The sequence below is a fragment of the Jaculus jaculus genome, chromosome 5 (assembly GCF_020740685.1).
Source record: "Jaculus jaculus isolate mJacJac1 chromosome 5, mJacJac1.mat.Y.cur, whole genome shotgun sequence".
Lineage (NCBI taxonomy): Eukaryota > Metazoa > Chordata > Mammalia > Rodentia > Dipodidae > Jaculus > Jaculus jaculus.
The window spans coordinates 113513807-113532928 of record NC_059106.1 but is presented as its reverse complement, the minus strand read 5'-3'; the positions used below and the strand labels follow the sequence as shown (position 1 = coordinate 113532928).

Below are 19122 nucleotides of genomic sequence, written 5' to 3'. Positions count from 1 at the left end.
CTACTCTGCTGAAGGTGACACCTGATGTCACAGAGGCACACAGCTCCCTTGCCCTTGAAATCTGTCTGGAAGGACTGGTGATCTATAGGAACTTGTCCCCTGGGATATGTCACCAGTGCTCAGCCATCAACTGTGGGTCTGTGGGTGTCTGCTGAGTCCTAATCACATGCAGGTGCATAGCCCTTCAACAATGGCCAATACGAGGAAGCCCAGATGTTCTGCAGGGCCTGAGCAGGGTGGATTTGCAGAAGTGAGAATGTAGTCCCTATGTGAGGGAGGGAGACCCTGCAGGTGCACCCACACCCTGTGGTTCTAATGGACGCCCAGCCAGGGGTCACATTCCCATCCCAGGGAAGGGGAATTTTCCCATAGACTTACCCAGTAAAGAAATCCATCCCACAATGGGGAGGTCAGCAAAGGCTCCTTCACCAGAATGTTTGAGGAATGCAATACAAAACGAAAGCTCAGTATTCCCTCACCACTGTTTTGTGTATTGTTGCTCTAATTCCCATTTGGGGTGCTGTTCAGGGCTAGTGCTCAACAAATAAGCCAATATTCCAAGCCCTAGAGGTTTGCTAATCATAGAAGAATGGAAGTAACTGTTACAGCTGTATCAAATGAGGTGAATGGGCCATGGGTGATAGTGGCTTTGCTTTTTTTGTAGTCCCCTGGTGCCAGGAAGCCAAGAGTTGATGTCCTCAAATCTCTGATCCAGCTGTGCAAGGCTCTGCTGGGGAAATGCATAAGGGACAAAGTGTCTACATTCCAGACACTCACTGGCGTACCCAATCTGAGGAGTAAGAGGCCCTCAAATGAGATTTCCTGGTAGCTGGACCCACTATGAGAATCTGCATGACTAGAGAACTTGCCTATTAGCCATGGAAGAAACTTCCATTCATTTAGATGTGTACTGATCCTAGTGGTAGTCCCTTTCCTCTTGCAAGTACAAAGATGATTACAAGTCCATCTTCCAAACTACCCGTTGAATGCCAGGAAGACGTGCAGGTGGTGGGGTAAGGGAAGAGCTGGCCAGCGAAGCTGCTGTTTTTGCAGTAGTGATGGCAAGTGAGTGAGCAGATACATGGCCTGGGCTTGGGGGAGGCTGAAGGAGGTGTTCTCTGGGAGGCTGGAGCAGTTGACCCCCGGGGCTGGGGCAGAGGTGGGCATGACAAAAGCAGGAGCAGTGCTTTTCAAGGCTTAAGTGTGAGCCCATGTGCACAGTAGCTGCATATGAGTCTGGAGAAACGCACTAGGTGGCCAGGGGCTCATGGCAGAGGTGCCGGTGGGGGTGGGGGTGACCCTTGGTATACTCTTAGCATGTGGTCTTTCCTTCTTTCAACCTACTTCTTGATGAAGTTTTGCCTCTGAAAACTGACAACGTTGCAGCATTCAGTTTCTAAATGACTTCATTGTGACTTCCTTTGCCCACAGGTCCCTTCGTGGGAATTCCTTTCCCATCCCTCCACTTTTGCTAGGCTGTCCATTGTGGCTTCCATGAGGTGGCAGCATGGTGTAGACAAAAGATGAGATATGACACCAGAGCAGTGAATTGGAATCCCAGCTCTGCCATCCACCAGCTGTAGATCTTGAGCAAGACACTTATTTTGTCCCTCAGTGGTCATTCTTACAGTGGACAGTCAGGGTTGCCAGTAGGAGATGCTGTAACACTATGAACATTCTTTTTTTTAAAAAATATTTTATTAATTTCTTATTTTTATTTGAGAGTGAGAAAGAGATAAAGATAAAAAGAATGGTGCTCCAGGGACTCCAGCCATTGCAATTGAACTCCAGATGCATGCACCATCTTGTGCATTTAGTTTACATGGGTACTGGGGAACTGAACTTGGGTCCTTTGATTTTGCAGGCAAGTGCCTTATTGGCTAAGCCATTTCTCCAGCCCACTATGAACTTGGTCTCTCCTCAATGCCACACCTAAATTCTGCCTATCTTTTGGGGACCAGAGGCAGGCTCCTCTCCCCTTTCCCTAGCTTTTCTTTCTGCCAATTTATATGCATGTATATAATGTACTTTGAACATAATCCCCTCCCATTATCTTCTCTTGTCTCCCCCTCCTCATCTTCCTTACATTGAATCCCCTTTTCTTCCCAACTAATTCCTTTGGTGTCTTTTTTCTTCTGCATGTGACCCCACTGAGTTTAATTAGGTATTCCTGCATGAGCATGGGTGGCAGATTAGTTACCTGAGCACATGCAACTTAACAGTGGCAACACCACAGAAAATGTCTCTAGCACCATTAGCAACCATTAATTGCCAGTAACTCCTGGGGAGGGATGGGGACTCATGTCCTTCTCCACCATAGTTTTCTCTCTATGACATTTGCCATACTCTGAGGGTGTCACCTGAAGCCTCATCAGACACTCACTGACACCAGTCTTGCTCTGGAGTTGCCTGCTACCAGACACAGCTGCTCCTTACCTGGAACAATGAGATCACTTACCTACACCTGTATGTGCATAGCCAGTAGTCTCAGCCCCTAAGAAAGTGATGATAAAGACATCCATAAAAGCTTTTTTGTGCTCACTACTTCTTTAGGAGAGTTTTGCTCAAACCTTCAGAGATATATCTGTGCACAGAGCAGGCTTGGTCCTTGCCTTTGACTTCTTACCCTAAAGTAAAGAAGGAGCCTGAGTACATCCTACTCTTTGCTCCCTTCAGGAGGCAGAAACAGAAAAGATGTCTCATACTCTCTAAGAAATGCCTTGTTTACCTAATCCTTTCAAAGCCAACTGTGAGAGCATCCTGGGCTGTGTGGGGGAAGGCTGAGTGGCCCAAGGCCAGAAAGCTGAGCCAGGTGAACAAGTGTCACTCCTGTACATGAGCCAAAAATGCTGAGACTACAAGATTCAAGTTACAAACTGGGCAACAGCTAGCACAGGCTCCTCCACTGCACCAGAGAGGTAAAGGAAGAATAAGCTTGCTTTCCTTTCCTTTTAGGTACCTGTTAAAGAACCAGCTAAGATGCTAAATGCTATATGGATGGTCTCATGGTTTCCTCATTACAAACAAACAAATCATCTTACCCCAAACAGAAAGCTGGGGGCTTAAGGGAGTGTGAAGTCTTATATAGCATCATAAACTTATGAATGCTACATTTAAAATTTGAACTCAGGTCTCTACTGTGTAGAAGAAATTTACTGCCTGGAAAAAAAAATGAGAGAGATATGCAGGAGACAGGTTTCTTTAAGTATAATTATTTTTATATACTTCAAGTTTCCAATAAGTTTGTAGGCACAGAGAACATTATTTTCCTCTGAATGAATTGTTTGTAATTGACATGATACCTCGTAGTCCCCAGATATGTTATTGTGTTCTCAGTATAAATAAGATCATTTTCCTACTCCTTGCTCCATAACACAACCACTTATGTCAGAAAATTAACACATCAGACACTATCCAATGTGTTCCCAAAATTTATAATAAAAATCACCCAATCTAGATGCAGGGTTATATTAGATTGTTATATTTAAGTCTTTTTAAATCTGAGACTTTTGTTGTTGTTGTTATAATACAGAGTGTATTGAAGAAAAACCAAACCTCTGGAAGTCCCTGGCTCTTTAAGGGTTGAGTAGAGAAGTGGCGGCAACAGGGCCTTGTAAGTTTGAACCCCAGGTCACATGAACTGTCTTTGGAGCTTGTTTCTTGGCTCTAAACAAACTAGAAATCACCAAGGGTCTGGCTCAAGGAGCCAGCTCATGCTTTTTACTCGTATGATAAAGACCATAATGACCATCCATGTGGCTGGCAAGAACACAGGAAGAACTACTGGAGAATCCACTGCTTATCAAGTTTTCTCTTCTCTGTTCTTTTTCCCTCCCTTTCTTTGCTCTCTTTCTCTCCTTTTTTGTTTTGGTAAGACTGGTTCTCCCCATACAGCCTAGGATGGATTGGAACTCAAACTCCTACCTCTGTCTCCTGAGTGCTGGGATCACAGGCATGTGCTACCATGCCTAGCTCTGTAATTCCCAGAGGAAATGAGTGTCTGTTGTTTTAAACCTGATCTTCCTCTTTAAAAGGAGCCCTGGCAAAGTGTTGTTGTTCTTCAACAGCCGAGCTTAACTCAGGCAAACTGCTCATGCCACATCTTTTCCCTAGCACACAGAGGTCAAGCCAGACACAGCTATAATTGCTGGTACAACATCTATTTCAAAAATTCATTTGGTGGTTATATGAGGGAAGTCATGAAGACTTAGTATCTTTTGTAAGCTCTACAAAATGCAGGTAACACACAATTTCACACAGCAGAGCTTGAGAACAAAGAGTAATGTAAAATAACTGCTAAAGGAGATTTGCAGCTGCTATTCTCCATTCCAGTAGCAGCTTTACCAGTACTTTTTGATCTCATGCTATTGAGCCTTTTCTGTATCAAAGTACTCAGAGTTTGAATCTTGCCTTCCAAGGTCAGCCTTCCAGATGGCCTCCTCATGCAGATGCCAGTAGGGACTTGTGTGTGGCACCTGCTATAGTTTGAGCATCTGATCTAACTGTCTTCTCCTTGGACTAACAGCACTTCTGTTTAGAGCCTTCCCTCTGAGAAGTTATTTGCTCCAGTATAAAAGCCATGCAAAAGGACCATCACTCACCAGTCAACACTAACCACTGGCTGGTAGCACATGAGAGCCCATCTTTCTCCAAGGGATTCAGGCTTGGGAGGACAAAATCACACTACCCTTAAGGAATGATCATGCTATGTGGGCCCATTTCTGGGAGAAAATGGAATGCTTCTGATGGAACATCAGTACTCAATTAAAACCAAAAGCATTTAGATTTTGTCTGCAAGGATTCTGCTGAACAAACCATCCTGTCTGGTGCTGCTGGGCTGTATGCAGAGAAGTTTTCATGTAGAGCATGGTGTTCCCCAAGTCTGGGAAAGTGTGCTATAGTCCTATGGAAGGATCCATCAGCTGTGTTCACTGTAGTCTGCAGCACAGGGAGTTGGGAGAGGTTCTCACTTTTTTCCTTTTTAACACCAAGCATCAATATGAATTAAATAGTTGCACAGTATGCCAACAGCCTCCATGTACTGGTCTATAGGTGTTCTTTCCTGTGCCAATCTTTACATTTTGGATAGATTATTGTTTAGCCACTCAGCAACCAGGCAAGCCACTTCTTGGCTAAAATGGATGACAAAAGAATGAGGAATTTTTTTCTCGCAGAGTCGAATATCTCCTTCTGGAAAAGCCTTTTTGATGTCTTCATAGTACTTCATTGGGCACCAAGGATCTGTCTGACTGTAGTAAAAGGTAAGCTGGAAGACAAGAATATCTCATTAGAAAACACTTTCTTCTCCATAAAAGTGGACAGCAATAGACTGCAATGTTTTGAAGGCAGCACCTGAGCCTGGCCCTCAGGTGGCTCTAGAATGTGGCTCTCCGGAGGCAGCAAGCCTTCACAGGTCACAGGATTTGATGGAAAGAAACCCATGTATGGCAGCTCAGTGTGGTAGATTTCCACATGACTCTCTAAAACAAACCGGCCATGACCACTTCAAACTTAATACTTTTGTGAAGCCACTTGGTAGACATATGGAAAGGTTTGCTGAATGGATGTGAGGAAGTCAGAATGCAAAGTCAGCTCATCTCAGGCCTTTCAATGCAGATGAAGTATAATCAGCATTCCAAGAGTTTATGGCCCTTCTCTTCCCTCCCCTCCCCTCCCCTCCCCTCCCTCCCTCCCTGCCTTCCTTTAAAAAAAATGTTTTTTAATAAACTCCAGATGCACGCACCACTGTGCATCTGGTATCACATGCTGGGGAACTAGGGAATCAAACTCAGGGCTTTAGGCTTTGCAGGCAAGCACCTTAACCTGCTGAGCCATCTCTCTAGCTCAGTTTATGGAATTTCTAAGAAAAGGCTTTATGCAACAGGAGAGAATGTTGAATTCCATGAGGAGGTTTAACAATACTTCAGATGACAGCAAGCACCTGAGTCTCTTTTGAGGCATTACTAAGACCTTTGCTGGAGGTTTATCTATACCTGTATATGGACACTTGTAGGTACCATATTGATGTCACATTATATAGTACTAAGCTGCCATGCTTCAATCAAAATTGCTATGTATTCTTTTGTTTGTTTTTTTGTTTGTTTTGATTTTTCAAGGTAGGGTCTCACTCTGGTCCAGGCTGACCTGGAATTCACTATGGAGTCTCAGGGTGGCCTTGAACTCATGGTGATCCTCCTACCTCTGCCTCCCAAGTGCTGGGATTAAAGGCATGCACCACCATGCCCAGCTTCTAGTGAAATCTTATATTCAGAAGAGCACATAGTAATCCTTTCTCCAAAAAGGACTAAAATTTAAGAATCCTATAATACATATTACAAAAACACACCCAAACAAGAAGTTCTAGTCTGCCAGCTCAAACCCCTAGGCAGTCAGAAAATACTCACTTCCTGCTTCTCTAATAAACCAAATTGTGTCACTCATACAAACAATTGCTCAGGCATAGTCTGTTCAGCTAATACTTGGTGAATACCTTCTCTTTATCAGGAACCTGGAAAGCCAAGACAAGACACAATATGGGGAAATGGGACACAGGATACCCACATACAAGGTAATTTGGGAGCCCAGATAGGAGCAGCTGGAGGGGAAGCAGCAGGCAGGAATGATTCCTAATAATTGATACCCAAGTTGAGCCCTTAGCCAAGCAGATGTCATAGTATGGAAAAGCATGACAATGCTAGAGAACGAGAAGCAATCACCAGTGGCTAAAGTACCAGGTGGTGGGGTATAACCCTGAAGGGGCAGAGAGGGGTAATGGATGATAGTCTATACTTAGTAAAGAGAGACATCTTAAAGAGTAAAATTATGCATCACACCAGAGTAAATGATTAACAATTAAACCCCAAGTAGCAGTCCTACTCTGCATGGTGATATGGGCATTTCTCTGGATGTCATCAGGGCTCTACTTTTGTATGCTGCTGAGGAACTGTCACTTCCATTTATTTATCAATTCTTCTTCCCATTCTTTTAGTTTTGCTCACTGCCATCATTTCTAGATACTCTAAAGCTCAGAAAACAAAATTCATTTTGCCCTGGTTCTTAACAGGTTAAAACTATTTTTGCTTCCTGAAGAAGAGCCCAGCAGTTGCCTAGTTTTACTGGTACCAATTTTTCTGTAATCCTAAAATAGTTCCTTGTACAGCTCTTGAGCTATAACTTCATAAGTGGTGATATTCCAGTCAAGATCTCTCAGAAACTACCCTGGCTCCAGCTTCCCTTTGAGGGAGGAAAATAACTGCTGGAAGTAAAACTTACCTACCGGTATTACTAACAAGGCCAATAAGTCTAGGTTCTCCCTAAAGTTGCTCTCCTTGCCATGAGCAATCTGAAATGATTCAGGAAATGGATAGCTAGACACTGTGGGGCCCTATGACCAGTACATGCTAAAGTGATGAGTCTTGAGAAAACTCTGTTATGAAAGAATCAGCCAGAAGGAAGAAGGGCTTCTAGAAAAGATCCATCCTTCACAAAGCCTCAATGACAAAAGCATTATTGTTTATATTTGCTTTTGCTTTCTGCCTTACATGAAGAACTTCACATCTCCTCAATGAGGCAATTTGAACTTGAAATGCTTCCAAAGATGAGCCTGGCTGGAGCTTTTAGCACCGAGAAACACCATCTCCTCTCCCTCGTGCATGAAAGTCTGACGTGAGCAGGGTAATGAATTAGCATGGATTTTAGGGACCCTTAATCCATCTTAAGGTGCCAGGAGACAAATCATGTCTAAGTAATTATGGGGCACATGGTATATTCTAGGAGGCTGAACAGCAAGTAGTATGAGGGGTTGGGAAGATGGCTCAGTCAATAAAGTGCTTGGTGTGTAAGCATGAGGCTCTCATTTCAGATCCCTAGCATCTACGTAAAGTGCCAGGTGTGATGGTGTGCACCTGTAATCCCAGTGTTTGGGAGGCGGAGACAGGAGGATGCTGGGGCCTGCTGGCTAGTTTGTCATTGGAATAGGTGAGCTCTGGGTTCAGTGAAAGACTCTGTCTTTGAAATGACATAAAAAGCGACTAAGGCAGACACCTGACCTCATACGCAGCTGACACGTAAAATGGAATGGCATGGCTGGAAGCCAGGAGAGAGTCAGTCCCCAGACAGTCAGCGTGTCTAGTGCCAGAAGGTACTACATGGGCGGCTGGGGGAAATGACCAGTATCTGTCCAAGCAACTCATGGTCTAACCTAATCAGCAACAAATAACCTGATGTGATGCGCACACAAGTGCAATAGTGGCACACAGCCATGGGGGGGAACCAACTGCTCTTGATTTGGCTAACTGATGCCCTCAGTGGTATGAGACCCACAGCTGGATCTGGGAAACAAGTCAGAACCATACCCAAACATAAGCCCACTCTCCAATATCAAGCTACCATCAATCATGGGGTATAAGAGGGCCTACACCTATAAAACTCTCTATCAAAAAAGTAAGTGTTATCTCAATTTTCTGGGTGCTAACTTACTGTCCGTTGGAGAATCTGCTGCTCTTTTTCAGATAGATGCAGATCCTAAGGAGAGAGCTGCCTCAACATACCACAAAAGGGGCCCAACTGAAACTAAGGATATTTGGCGAAGCAAGCAAAGGTGCTGTTTTCCTGATGAACCGGATACCAGCACAAAGGGGAAGGAGACTAACACAGAGAAAAATCAACTCCTACCAAATCAGAGAGCCAGAGCCTCAGAGGCCCCCCAACACCTCAGCACTGAAGCAGACCAAAAATGAACCCAACATGGCTCAGGGAAATTTTGTGAAAGAGGGGTGGAAAGAATGTCAGAGCCACATGTTGGGTCATGATATACAGAGACATTTATCGTACCAATAACTGTGGGCTAACTCCACAATGCACGACCCATTTACATCAACAAAGAGGGTCCATTGGGAGGGGGTAGATCATGGATGAGCCTAAACAATGGTACCAAACTGCCTGTATTTGCTGAAAAGAAAACTAATAAATTAAATAAAAAAAAATAAATCTGTGACCTCCAGATGCACATGCACACATGTTCACCTGCACACCCATCTGCCTACATGCACACAAACATGCACACATACATGTACACCACGTATGTACACATCCAAAACCAGTGATGAACAACATTGGTTGTACGACACTGAAAACTAAGCTAGAATGAAGCTGGAAGCCTTCTCTTTCCTGCCTAGCTGTCACTGTTAGAAAGTGTTATGCAACCTGCTGGGGGAGAACAGTCATCAACAGGCTTATATAAATATGGACTCACCTAGCCAGCCAAGAGGCACTTACTGGTGCAATAGTGGTATGACTCTTATGAGGTTAAGTAGTTGCTTTCTAGTTGGATCTGAGACCCATTCCATGGGAAGAAATTCATCCCCAGTACTAAAAACCTAGTCCAAAATCTATGGCTGGGAAGGTCATGAGCCCTAGGAGGAAAGACACTACTGTTGGTTGATTAAGAGGATATGTTTACCTATCAATTGCCCTTTAAGATTTATATTTCGTTTATATCTATAGATTAGTACTACTCTCACCTACAGCCAAAAAAGCTTTGTACAGATAACAGTGACTACTTGGGAGACTCAAAACTTGTCAAAGTGCTGAGAAAAAGTGATGTTTGAACACTAGTGCTATATGAGACATCTTTATCATGCCTTCCAAGGCCCAAGGAATATTGTGGAAGAGGGGAGCAGAAAGAATGTAAGTGTCCTAGAATAAGGAGGACTATTCTGTGATATTATCTTTTTGCTTTGGGTCTGGTACTTCAGTCAATCCCTCCACAATATTGACTCACTAACATTTTGATGTAGATAATGGAGTACGGCAAATGAAAAACAATCAAATCAAATCAAAACAGAAGAGGGACTAGCTGGAAAGAAGGAGTTTAGTGGGAGGAAGGAGAGGGGAAACAAAAGAAAGTATTGGGAAGGGATTATGACAAATTACATTATGTTGAAGTAGGAAAATTGTCAATTAAGAGAAAAGGAAAAAAAAGTAGTTGGAAGTTCAACATGGCATTAAAAGTAAGCATTCTAGATTTCTCTTATGTTAAACTGAGTTTACTTCCCAGTTCTGACTGGTAACTGTTCATAGTGGGCTAAATTCCCAACTGACCACAGGGCCAGGCTTTTATCAATTCTGTCCTGCTTTTTTTTTTTTTTTTTTTTTTTTTTTTAAGTTATTCAGGCTACAGTCACTGAAAGGCTCTCTATGAAAATCTTGGCTCCTAAGTAAAACATATGACTAATGCTGTTACAAACAATGGCTTGAGATACTTCCTATTCCTTATAGATTATAAATCACAGGCAGTTGATCAGACCAGAGAACTCTGCATCTGTAACCCTAACTAGGGAAAGGAAAAAGTATGGAGTGCATGAAAGCAGTGATGTGGGGTGGAGGAGGACAGTGAAGTAGAGAAAGACTGAACACCAAATTCTGCGGTCAAAAGTGTGTGCTAGGGGCTGGAGAGATGGCTTAGCCGTTAAGCGCTTGCCTGTGAAGCCTAAGGACTCCGGTTCGAGGCTCGGTTCCCCAGGTCCCACGTTAGCCAGATGCACAAGGGGGCGCACGCGTCTGGAGTTCGTTTGCAGAGGCTGGAAGCCCTGGCGCGCCCATTCTCTCTCTCCCCCTCTATCTGTCTTTCTCTCTGTGTCTGTCGCTCTCAAATAAATAAATAAAAGAAAAATTTAAAAAAAAAGTGTGTGCTAGGACTATATTGGAATGTAAAACTGAACTGACTAAACCTTCATAAACTGGGAGAAACTGGTAATGTGCCAGGCTCTGCTCTGTAATGTCTATATAATAACTCACCTGCATTCTTGTAAAGGCAGAAATAGATAAGTGTGATGTGTGTGTGTGTGTGATAGAGACGGGGGGTGGGGGGGAGGAGAGAGAGAAACAGAGAGAGAAAATATATTGTCAACTTGACAGGACCTAGACTCACCTTTGAAACCAGCCTGTGGGCATGCTTATGAGGGAGGGACTATCTAGATTAGGTTAATTGATTGTGCAGGGCACCATTTCACAGGCTAGGGTCCTGGGCTGTATAAAGAGGACAGAGCTGACTGAGCAACAGTATGCATTGCTCTCTGCGTCCTCAGTGTGGACTGAATACGACTAGCTGCCTTAAACTCTTGCTGCTCTTTCCCACCATAAGGGACTGTAGCCTTGAACTGTAAGCCAAAATAAATCCTTCCTTTCTTAAGTTGCTTCTGATAGGTATCTTGTCCCAGTAATAGAAAAGGTAATGAATACAGTGTCTACGCATATTCAAGTATGGGCACATGTATCACGTCCAAGTGTGCAAGTAGAGGCTGGTCACAGGATAACCTCAGGTGTCATTCCACAGGTGCTGTTCATTGTTCTTTTCTTGGAGACAAGGTCTCTCACTGGCCTAAAGCTCACTAAGCAGCTTAGGCTGGCTGGCTGGCCAGTGAGCCCCAGGGATTTTCCTGTCTCTACCTCCCCAGTATTTGGATTACAAGCATGTTATATAGGATATGGCTTTAAACATTTTTTTTTTTAAATGTGGATTTTGGGGAATGAATTCAGGTCTTTATGCTTACAAAGCAAGAACTTTACCAAATAAGCTATCTTACCAGTTCAACAATATTTGGAGGATGGCATTTTATCCCTGGTTACAGGAAAAGAAACCATGAGCCTTACCTTGCTAAATTCAAGCAATGATCAAGCTGTAAAACCTGGTTCTACATGCAGGGCAATACTTCTAATCAGCTCTTTTTACTACAACTGACTCATGTCATGAAAACCTAAACCCTGAAGATTGGGAGTCCTTAGGTTAGATGACAAGAACACACCCAGCTACCTTTATTTAACTGCTTCTCAGTGTCTGTGCACGTCTACAGAGAAACTTCATACCATGAGGTGAGACTGCACTGAAGATGCAGGAATTGTTAACCAAGAATTTCAGGTATCAGCAGGATGTTTACAATCAAAGGGATTTTCCTCCAGTTTATTTATCCTTGATACTGGTGTTCATATGCACGAGAGTTAATTAAAACGTGTATTGAGAGCACTGAGTTCTAGCCATTAGACTATGAGGGAAGGTATAAAATGTGCACTATTAAGATGGAAATTGTCCGTTTCCAGATAGTTGTCATGTTAAAATAACACATTTCTTTATCCTTCTTAATACAAGCTTTCCTTTCTCAGTTGCTGTAGAGTTTGATTTCCCAGCCCTGCTCTTTTGCTATTCCTCTTGTGTTTTCTACAGGGATGGGATTGTCACTACAGTCTCTGTGCTCATAGATACGTTTTTGTTTAACACATGCTTACTAAAATGTCCTACAAATGGCTGCAGCTTGTCCCCACACAAAAACCATTTGTCTGTCCTCATGCACCTCAACTTTTCTTTCTTTCTTTTTGACCTATGACAGGCACTTATGGGTGGTAAATTACTTAGACTGACAGATTCAAACGGTTCCATAAAAAATGACTCTCAACCTATCCTACATCTGATACTGGGCTAAGTGGCCGAAGTGCACATGAGAAGATGGCCTGTGTTCTGAAGGGGCTCACAGGCTTGTACCAAGTAGCCCTCACTCACCAGGCAGACCAAGGTGTGGACAAAGCATTGTGGGAACTCAGAGGAAAACTGAATTCAGTCCTGAGAAGGCCTGCAAAGCATTGTTTTGAGTACGCATTCTGAGTTGCTGGCTTTTATGCATTACTAATGGACGATTTATTACTAACAGAGCAAAGAAATATTAGAAACCGTAGTATGATTTGGCTAATAACTAACAAAAACATTTCCAATGACATACCAAAGTTAGAAAATATTAACAATGGAAAACACCACACAAAAAGGTTTCTGTTTATCTGAATAATGTCTCTTTCTTCAATGGATCACAAGACTTATAGGCACTTCAAGATTAGCAAATATAATAAAAAAATATTTCCAGTGTAAGAAGTGTGTGTGTAATAATATCAGTGCCAAGCATGGGGTACTTCTGAATGAATTGTTAGTCAGGGAAGCCTCCAAGGTCCCCCAAATTATTTGCCATGGTTCTTGGCTGCTCAACAGAACTGAAAGTAAGACCCCACTGCTAAAGACACCACACAGGAGGGTGCAGGGCACAGAGAAATCAAGTTGAAGTGAGGTGGAAGTTTCTTTTGCTGGCTAGTTTTCATAGTGCCTGAAGGTGTTATGCAGGATGCTGGCAGAGAAAACTCATCAACAATATCACCCAGCAGTAAATCTTGTAAGTGAATCCTACTAGGCAAGATGTGCCCTCCAGTGCAATAGTGGCATAAAAGCAACCAACAGCTTGATGACTGGACTTCAGGCTCATATCACAGGACAAAATATATGCATAGGGCCCTTAGGCCTACTATTTCTGCATTGCTAAAAGGATGCATTGTCAAACTGATTCAGAAATAGTTATCTTTCTACCCATAGATCAGTTCTACTCTCAGCCCTGACCAAAAAAATCTTTTTTATTTTTAAGGAGTAGAAAGCAATCAATGTAGAAAATCATAACTGGTCAAGTGCTAAAAATGAGAGATGAGTGCTCACCCCTAAACAAGACTATACATCATTCCCTCTGGGGCTCAGGGAACACCAGAAGATGGGACAGAAAGCATGCTAAAAGCTGGAAGGTCGGGAGAACTATGGGACTCTGGTGTTCAGACATGACAGGTCACTGCACTCATAATCTCATACCAGATGTTACTTGTACAAGAACTGCACATGATGGGACCAGTTAACATTCTGATGCAGACAGGGAAGGGGGCTTGGAGACCACTCCCTTCCCTAATGAGCTCATGACAGTTAGAGCTTGGTAAGGAGAGGGAATCACTCTCTTTCAAGGCATACCACTGGAAAGTGATGAGGAGTACAGCGAGACTCAGGGGGATAAGGGATGGTAGTGTGTAATATATATGACCTAAATGTAATGTATATGTATGAAAATGTCAAAAATATATTTCATGTATTTCACTCACACAGACACACTATATAGTATTTTTTGTTAAAATTATAGGCAAACTGAATTTTAGAAGTTCTCTAGATTACCATGTAGCCAACTTTTTTTACTCAGACTGTCTTTCAGCAGGCTGCTTTATGAGCTCATGTAGCCTAACAGAGTAGAAAATAGCATTTCTGAGGTATCATGCTTCCTGGGAGCACAAAGCACCAGCTTTTATGTCTTTGAATATTCTTCTACCTCTGGGAGGAATCTAGAACAGGCCAGATGATGGCCACAAGTTTATGCTTCCCACCTCCTACCAGATTCCAGGACATTAAGCCTTGACCTTGTGAAGCTTAGGGGAACCTATTCTGTAATATAAGCATCTCCTTCTAGTTATTTACAAGTCTTTCCTCTCTTGGGTACACGAGTACCACAAAGCTTCAAAATCGTACTGCAGTCTTTCTGGACAACCTGAGCAGAGAAAGGGGGTGGTTTAGGTATTTATTGTAGCTTACATTGTTTCCTTTCTTCTCTTTATCCCTATCTGTTAAACTGTCATTCTTGAGAAAATGACAATGAAACTCTTTTAAAAAGGATTAAGGGGATAACATAATACTTCCTGCCCATACAAGCATCTGGGGAGCAGTAGGAATATAGCTGCCAAGGGAGCAGTGGCTTCCAGGGCGTGGATTAGCCCACCCTCTGTGGTCCAATAGCTATGCATACAAAGGTTTGCAGAGTGGGGCTCTCTCTTCCCTGCAGGGATAATGTCTATGAGGCCAGCATTCTTCTCTCCAGAGTGTACATCATAAAGCCATCTAGTTATCAGCTTTATCTCTTACCTACAAGGGACTGCAGAGAGCTGACCGAAGGCCTACTTTCCTCTAGTGATGAAGCTCAGTACAACAAACTGGGAGCCAGTTGATCTACCTATATTTCTGTTGTTCTACGGTCATATGCCTTAGGAAAGTGGCAGATATATTGGAGCAGTTGTGCTGTTTTGAGAAATGGCAGATTATCGGAACCTTCTGTACTTGTGCACTTAGCCTGGGCTTGGCAAAAAATTAGTATTATGGTTACAGAAATGGCTCAGTGTGTAAGACAACTTCCTGCATAAGCTGAAGGCCTGAGACCACTTGAGTTTGATTCCCTAGCACATACATAAACAGCTGGGCATGGCCATATAGTCTGTAACCCCAGTCCTGTGGGCACAGAAACCAGAGAATTGCTTAGCAAGGCCAGGAATCAGTGAGAGACCCACCTTAAGAAAATATATAGGGGCTGGAGAAACTGCTTAGTGGTCAAGGTGCTTGCCTACAAAGCCAAAGGACCCAGGCTCAATTCCCCAGGACCCATATAAACCAGATGCACAAAGGGGCGCATGCATCTGGAGTTCATTTGCAGTGGCTGGCGGCCCTGGTGCACCGATTCTCTCTCTCTCTCTCCCCCCTCCTTGCCTATTATCTCTCTCTCTCCCCCCCCTTGTCTATTTCTCTCTTGTTCTCAAATAAAGAAAAATAGGTATAGATTATGATACTATCCTTTTGGCACAACTATAGGAAAACATATTAGTATTAAGTGACTTTACTGGTGGACAAAAGCACAGTGGGTCTGACTATCCCAGCAAAGTCACATAGTGGGAACCTAGGCTGTGGCACTGAGGACTCTGCTCTACAAGACTTACCTCCTTTCGATCAAGCTCTACTCCAGAACTGAAGAGCATGTTAACACAATTGCCTCAGATGAAGTTCTCAAGGTTAACATGATGGGGATAACAACCAAACCTACCTGTTTCCAGGATGATGATGACATTCTGGACAAGTTTCAAATTAAATAGGCCGAACTAACACAATCTGTTTCAGAGCGAGGTTTGACGGGAAGGCAGTCCTGGTTAGCTGGTCCAGGGAGCACTTCCTATGCTCTATGAAGCAGGACGTGTCCATATCAAAAGGATTTGCATGCCCATTCTAAACGTAGCAGCACTGTGCAAGGCTTGTTCCCACAAGAAGCATGTACCTCTGGCTGAGCAGAGGAGGGAGTAGAAGTGCCCTATTCCTGAGGACACTTGGTCCTCTTCCCAAGCCATAATGTGGCCCTGGCCTGTCTCCACAGCATCTTGCAGGTAGCCCCTCCTCTGCTTTCACCTTCATCCCAAAGCTGCACCACTGTGTTCTCTTTGAAAACAACGTGAACCTTCTGTGGACTGATGGGCATGGTAGGATCAATCTGGAATCAGCAAACACCACCTTAGTTCTATGAGCTTGGGCCAAAGATGGTCACAGAAGTTTGGAATTTCCCTCCTAAGTGTCTTTTAAATGAAAACTTCAAGTTTATAACCAAACACTAGTTCACTATTGTATAATTGAAACATGTATCCCCTTATAGTTTACATAAATGGCAGAAGACGGGAATGCTGACCTCCTCATTGTCTCAGATACACCAGGTGCCTTATAAAGCAGAGCAAACCTCAGAGGCTTCCACACAGATTTGAACTGCACTGGTGAACATTTACAGTTGGTTTTCTCCCCTTAGTTTACCCCATGCTGGTTCTCATCTATATCCCTCTCCATCCCACTTCATACACTGGTTTTTCTCTCAAGTCTTTATGCTGGATTTCCCATAAGTAGGATAAACTTTTAGATGTTTTTCCTCCTTACATCGCATACTTCCATAGGTTGTCACTCTCCATGCTCATGGCTTCAACTGCAGGCCTATCAATGTCAAATCAAAATTGAGGCTAGACTCCTCTTTGGAACTTTATGTATCCACTTGGTTGTCCCATAAGTATCTCAAACAAAAGCACCAAAATGAAGTTATTTTCTCAACTACCTCTTACAACTTGAGGCTACTTTTTGTGCATTCCTTCCCTTATCAGTGAACCCAGACACAGAGAAACAATCTGATCCTTTTGTACATATCTGCTAGCTTCCTTCCTGTACTCTCTGCCTTTGGATCTATCTATCTCCTCAATTTTTCCATCTCCAGCCCCACTGTATTTCTTTGTCAAAACCTAGTAAATAGTCTTGTCACCTTAAGTTTCACTGCTTTTCATCCAATATTCGGCCACATACTTTCTTTCATTTTCCCTCTCATTTCCTAATCTGACCATTTTTGAGGAATAACATACATTCTATTATTATGAAACTGGCTGTTGGTAGCCGGCATATATTCTGATTAGTCAGTAGCTAGATCACATGGTTACCAAATACTTTGAGTATCACCCTGACTGTTGTGCCCTTGCTTAGACCCTTCAGTGGCATGCCACAACTTCTTTAGTACAGCATACAGTGGCATGTTCTCAGGCTACTGCCCAGATCACACATCATGCTACCTAGCCTTTTCCAGTTTCCCCAATGCAGGGCTTCCTTACTTGGAGCCTATAGCTCATGCAAATTCATGGGTGGGGAGTAGAGGTTATGTAAACTTGGGGAAAAATTCCAACTTAGTTATTGATATCTAATTATAATTTTATGCTCCTCTCAGTTATGAATATAGGCAATAAGCCATATTTTTACTAATCTTTAGTCAACTATAAAGTTGTGACTATTTTTTAAATCACAGGAAAATTGCTACAGATGACTAAAAAATGAATCACACTTATTACTACAAATAGACAGTAGAAATTCTGACTGCTATTACATCTTATTATTCAATGAGCTAATACAATTATATCACAGTCTAGTTAAAAAATTATTATCTATATTTCAGCAGAGTCTCCATTCTAGAAAGACTTCCCCATTGATCTGTCTCTCCATTCATTACCAGCACATATTCATTGATTTTTCACCAGGTACTCTGAGCTGTGCTGGCTCCTGGGGGATCTCAAGATGAGAGTAACATAATTCCTCACCTCAAGGGGGGGGGGGGGAGAAGGCTGCCCATTAATCACCATGTGGCAAATGTGAGGTTCACATAGGGATCACATAGGGAGCCAGGAGAGCCAAAGGGAGGGGCACTTACCTTCTGAAGATGACAGACAAGTAGGATTTGGTTAGGTAAAAAACTGGCATAAGCTCTGATGTCATAAGCTACAGTCTACTCTTTTGGAGCCCACTATGAGTCTGCTGTATTTGCTTCTGAAAGGAAAATAAGTACCCAACATTGATGCAGGGCAAATCAACAAAACTGTCCAATTCTGCACAGTCTCTACAGTCTAGACTTTGTAAGGAAGATACTCAGTAAAACAGGTTTTTCAGGATTAAGAAAGGTTAATTTTCCCTAAGGGTATTAAAAATTTCTGTTTCTGTAGACAATAAAATCAGTGATAGAAGCTTGCTGATTATAGCAGGAGAGCTTCCTAGGACAAAGAGTCAGAAAACCTTGTACATTACATGGCTGAGATACTCTTTATAGACTAGTTTTCCTGTGGCTTCCTGGCTAGATGGTACAAAGATACATTTTTAAAAAATAATTGTTTTAAGTTGAATAATTGAGATATATGAAATGAGTTTTACATCAATGTGTTGCTTAAAAACTTTTCACACTGGATGGCCTGAACAGACATGAAGTTTCAGGATATCTCTATTTAGGTGGAAAAAAGGGAAAGGGTATCCAAAATAGGGTATTCTAATCTCAGGAATTGGTTTTTAAGTTTCAAGTCCTAATTATAAATTATAAAGGTCTTTGGAAGGCAGGAGGCAATGTCTATTCTCTTCTTGAGCTATGTGTCCTATTAACTTTCCTTATTTTCTCAAGAGACTGGGGCATATGCTGATTTAACCTTTATCAATATTAAATTACAGCATGTTTCCTCTTTTTTTATTACAGAAACAAAAACTTGCAATAAAGTCCTGTCTCCGTATGCTTACTTTCACTGGGAATTAGAGTGCATCATCTCAGTGGAGAGCTCTAAGTTAGATGGTGGAGAGCACAATCAATGAGCCAACTGCAAAACAGTTGTGTGCCATTAAGCTGAACAACATCTTGCTCCCCAAAATTCCACAAGTACACTTAAAACCACTGTCTTAGAAACAAAACTATTCCCTAGAGTTAAAAAAGTTTATTTCTGTGCCTGTGTGTTAATACTAACCTTGAAATGTCTGCCATCTACCATTATACCCCCATATTTTTCCCAAGAAAGTTTCAGTAAACTGCCAGCCCTGACACAGTTACTGTGAACAGACCTCTCTCTGGGAATGATTACACTTGCATATGGATTTAACTTAGCGCAGGAATAAGTTAGCACCTTTCTTTGACCTCTTTCTGA

At 42.6% G+C, this 19122-nt stretch overlaps 1 protein-coding gene across 6 annotated transcripts in view; it reads right to left on the bottom strand.

Annotated features, from left to right (window-relative positions):
• Positions 1-3196: 3196 nt before the first annotated feature.
• Ldah (lipid droplet associated hydrolase) overlaps positions 3197-19122 on the bottom strand; it is a 154812-nt gene continuing 138886 nt past the window's right edge. For 5 of the 6 annotated variants that reach the window (XM_045149046.1, XM_045149049.1, XM_004663763.2 and 2 more), the window contains one exon: positions 3197-5266. In XM_045149046.1, the coding sequence (XP_045004981.1) occupies positions 5075-5266 (192 nt within the window). In that variant the 3' untranslated portion in view covers positions 3197-5074. The remainder of the gene's footprint in view (positions 5267-19122) is intronic. The other variant, XR_006637149.1, reaches the window with a different exon arrangement.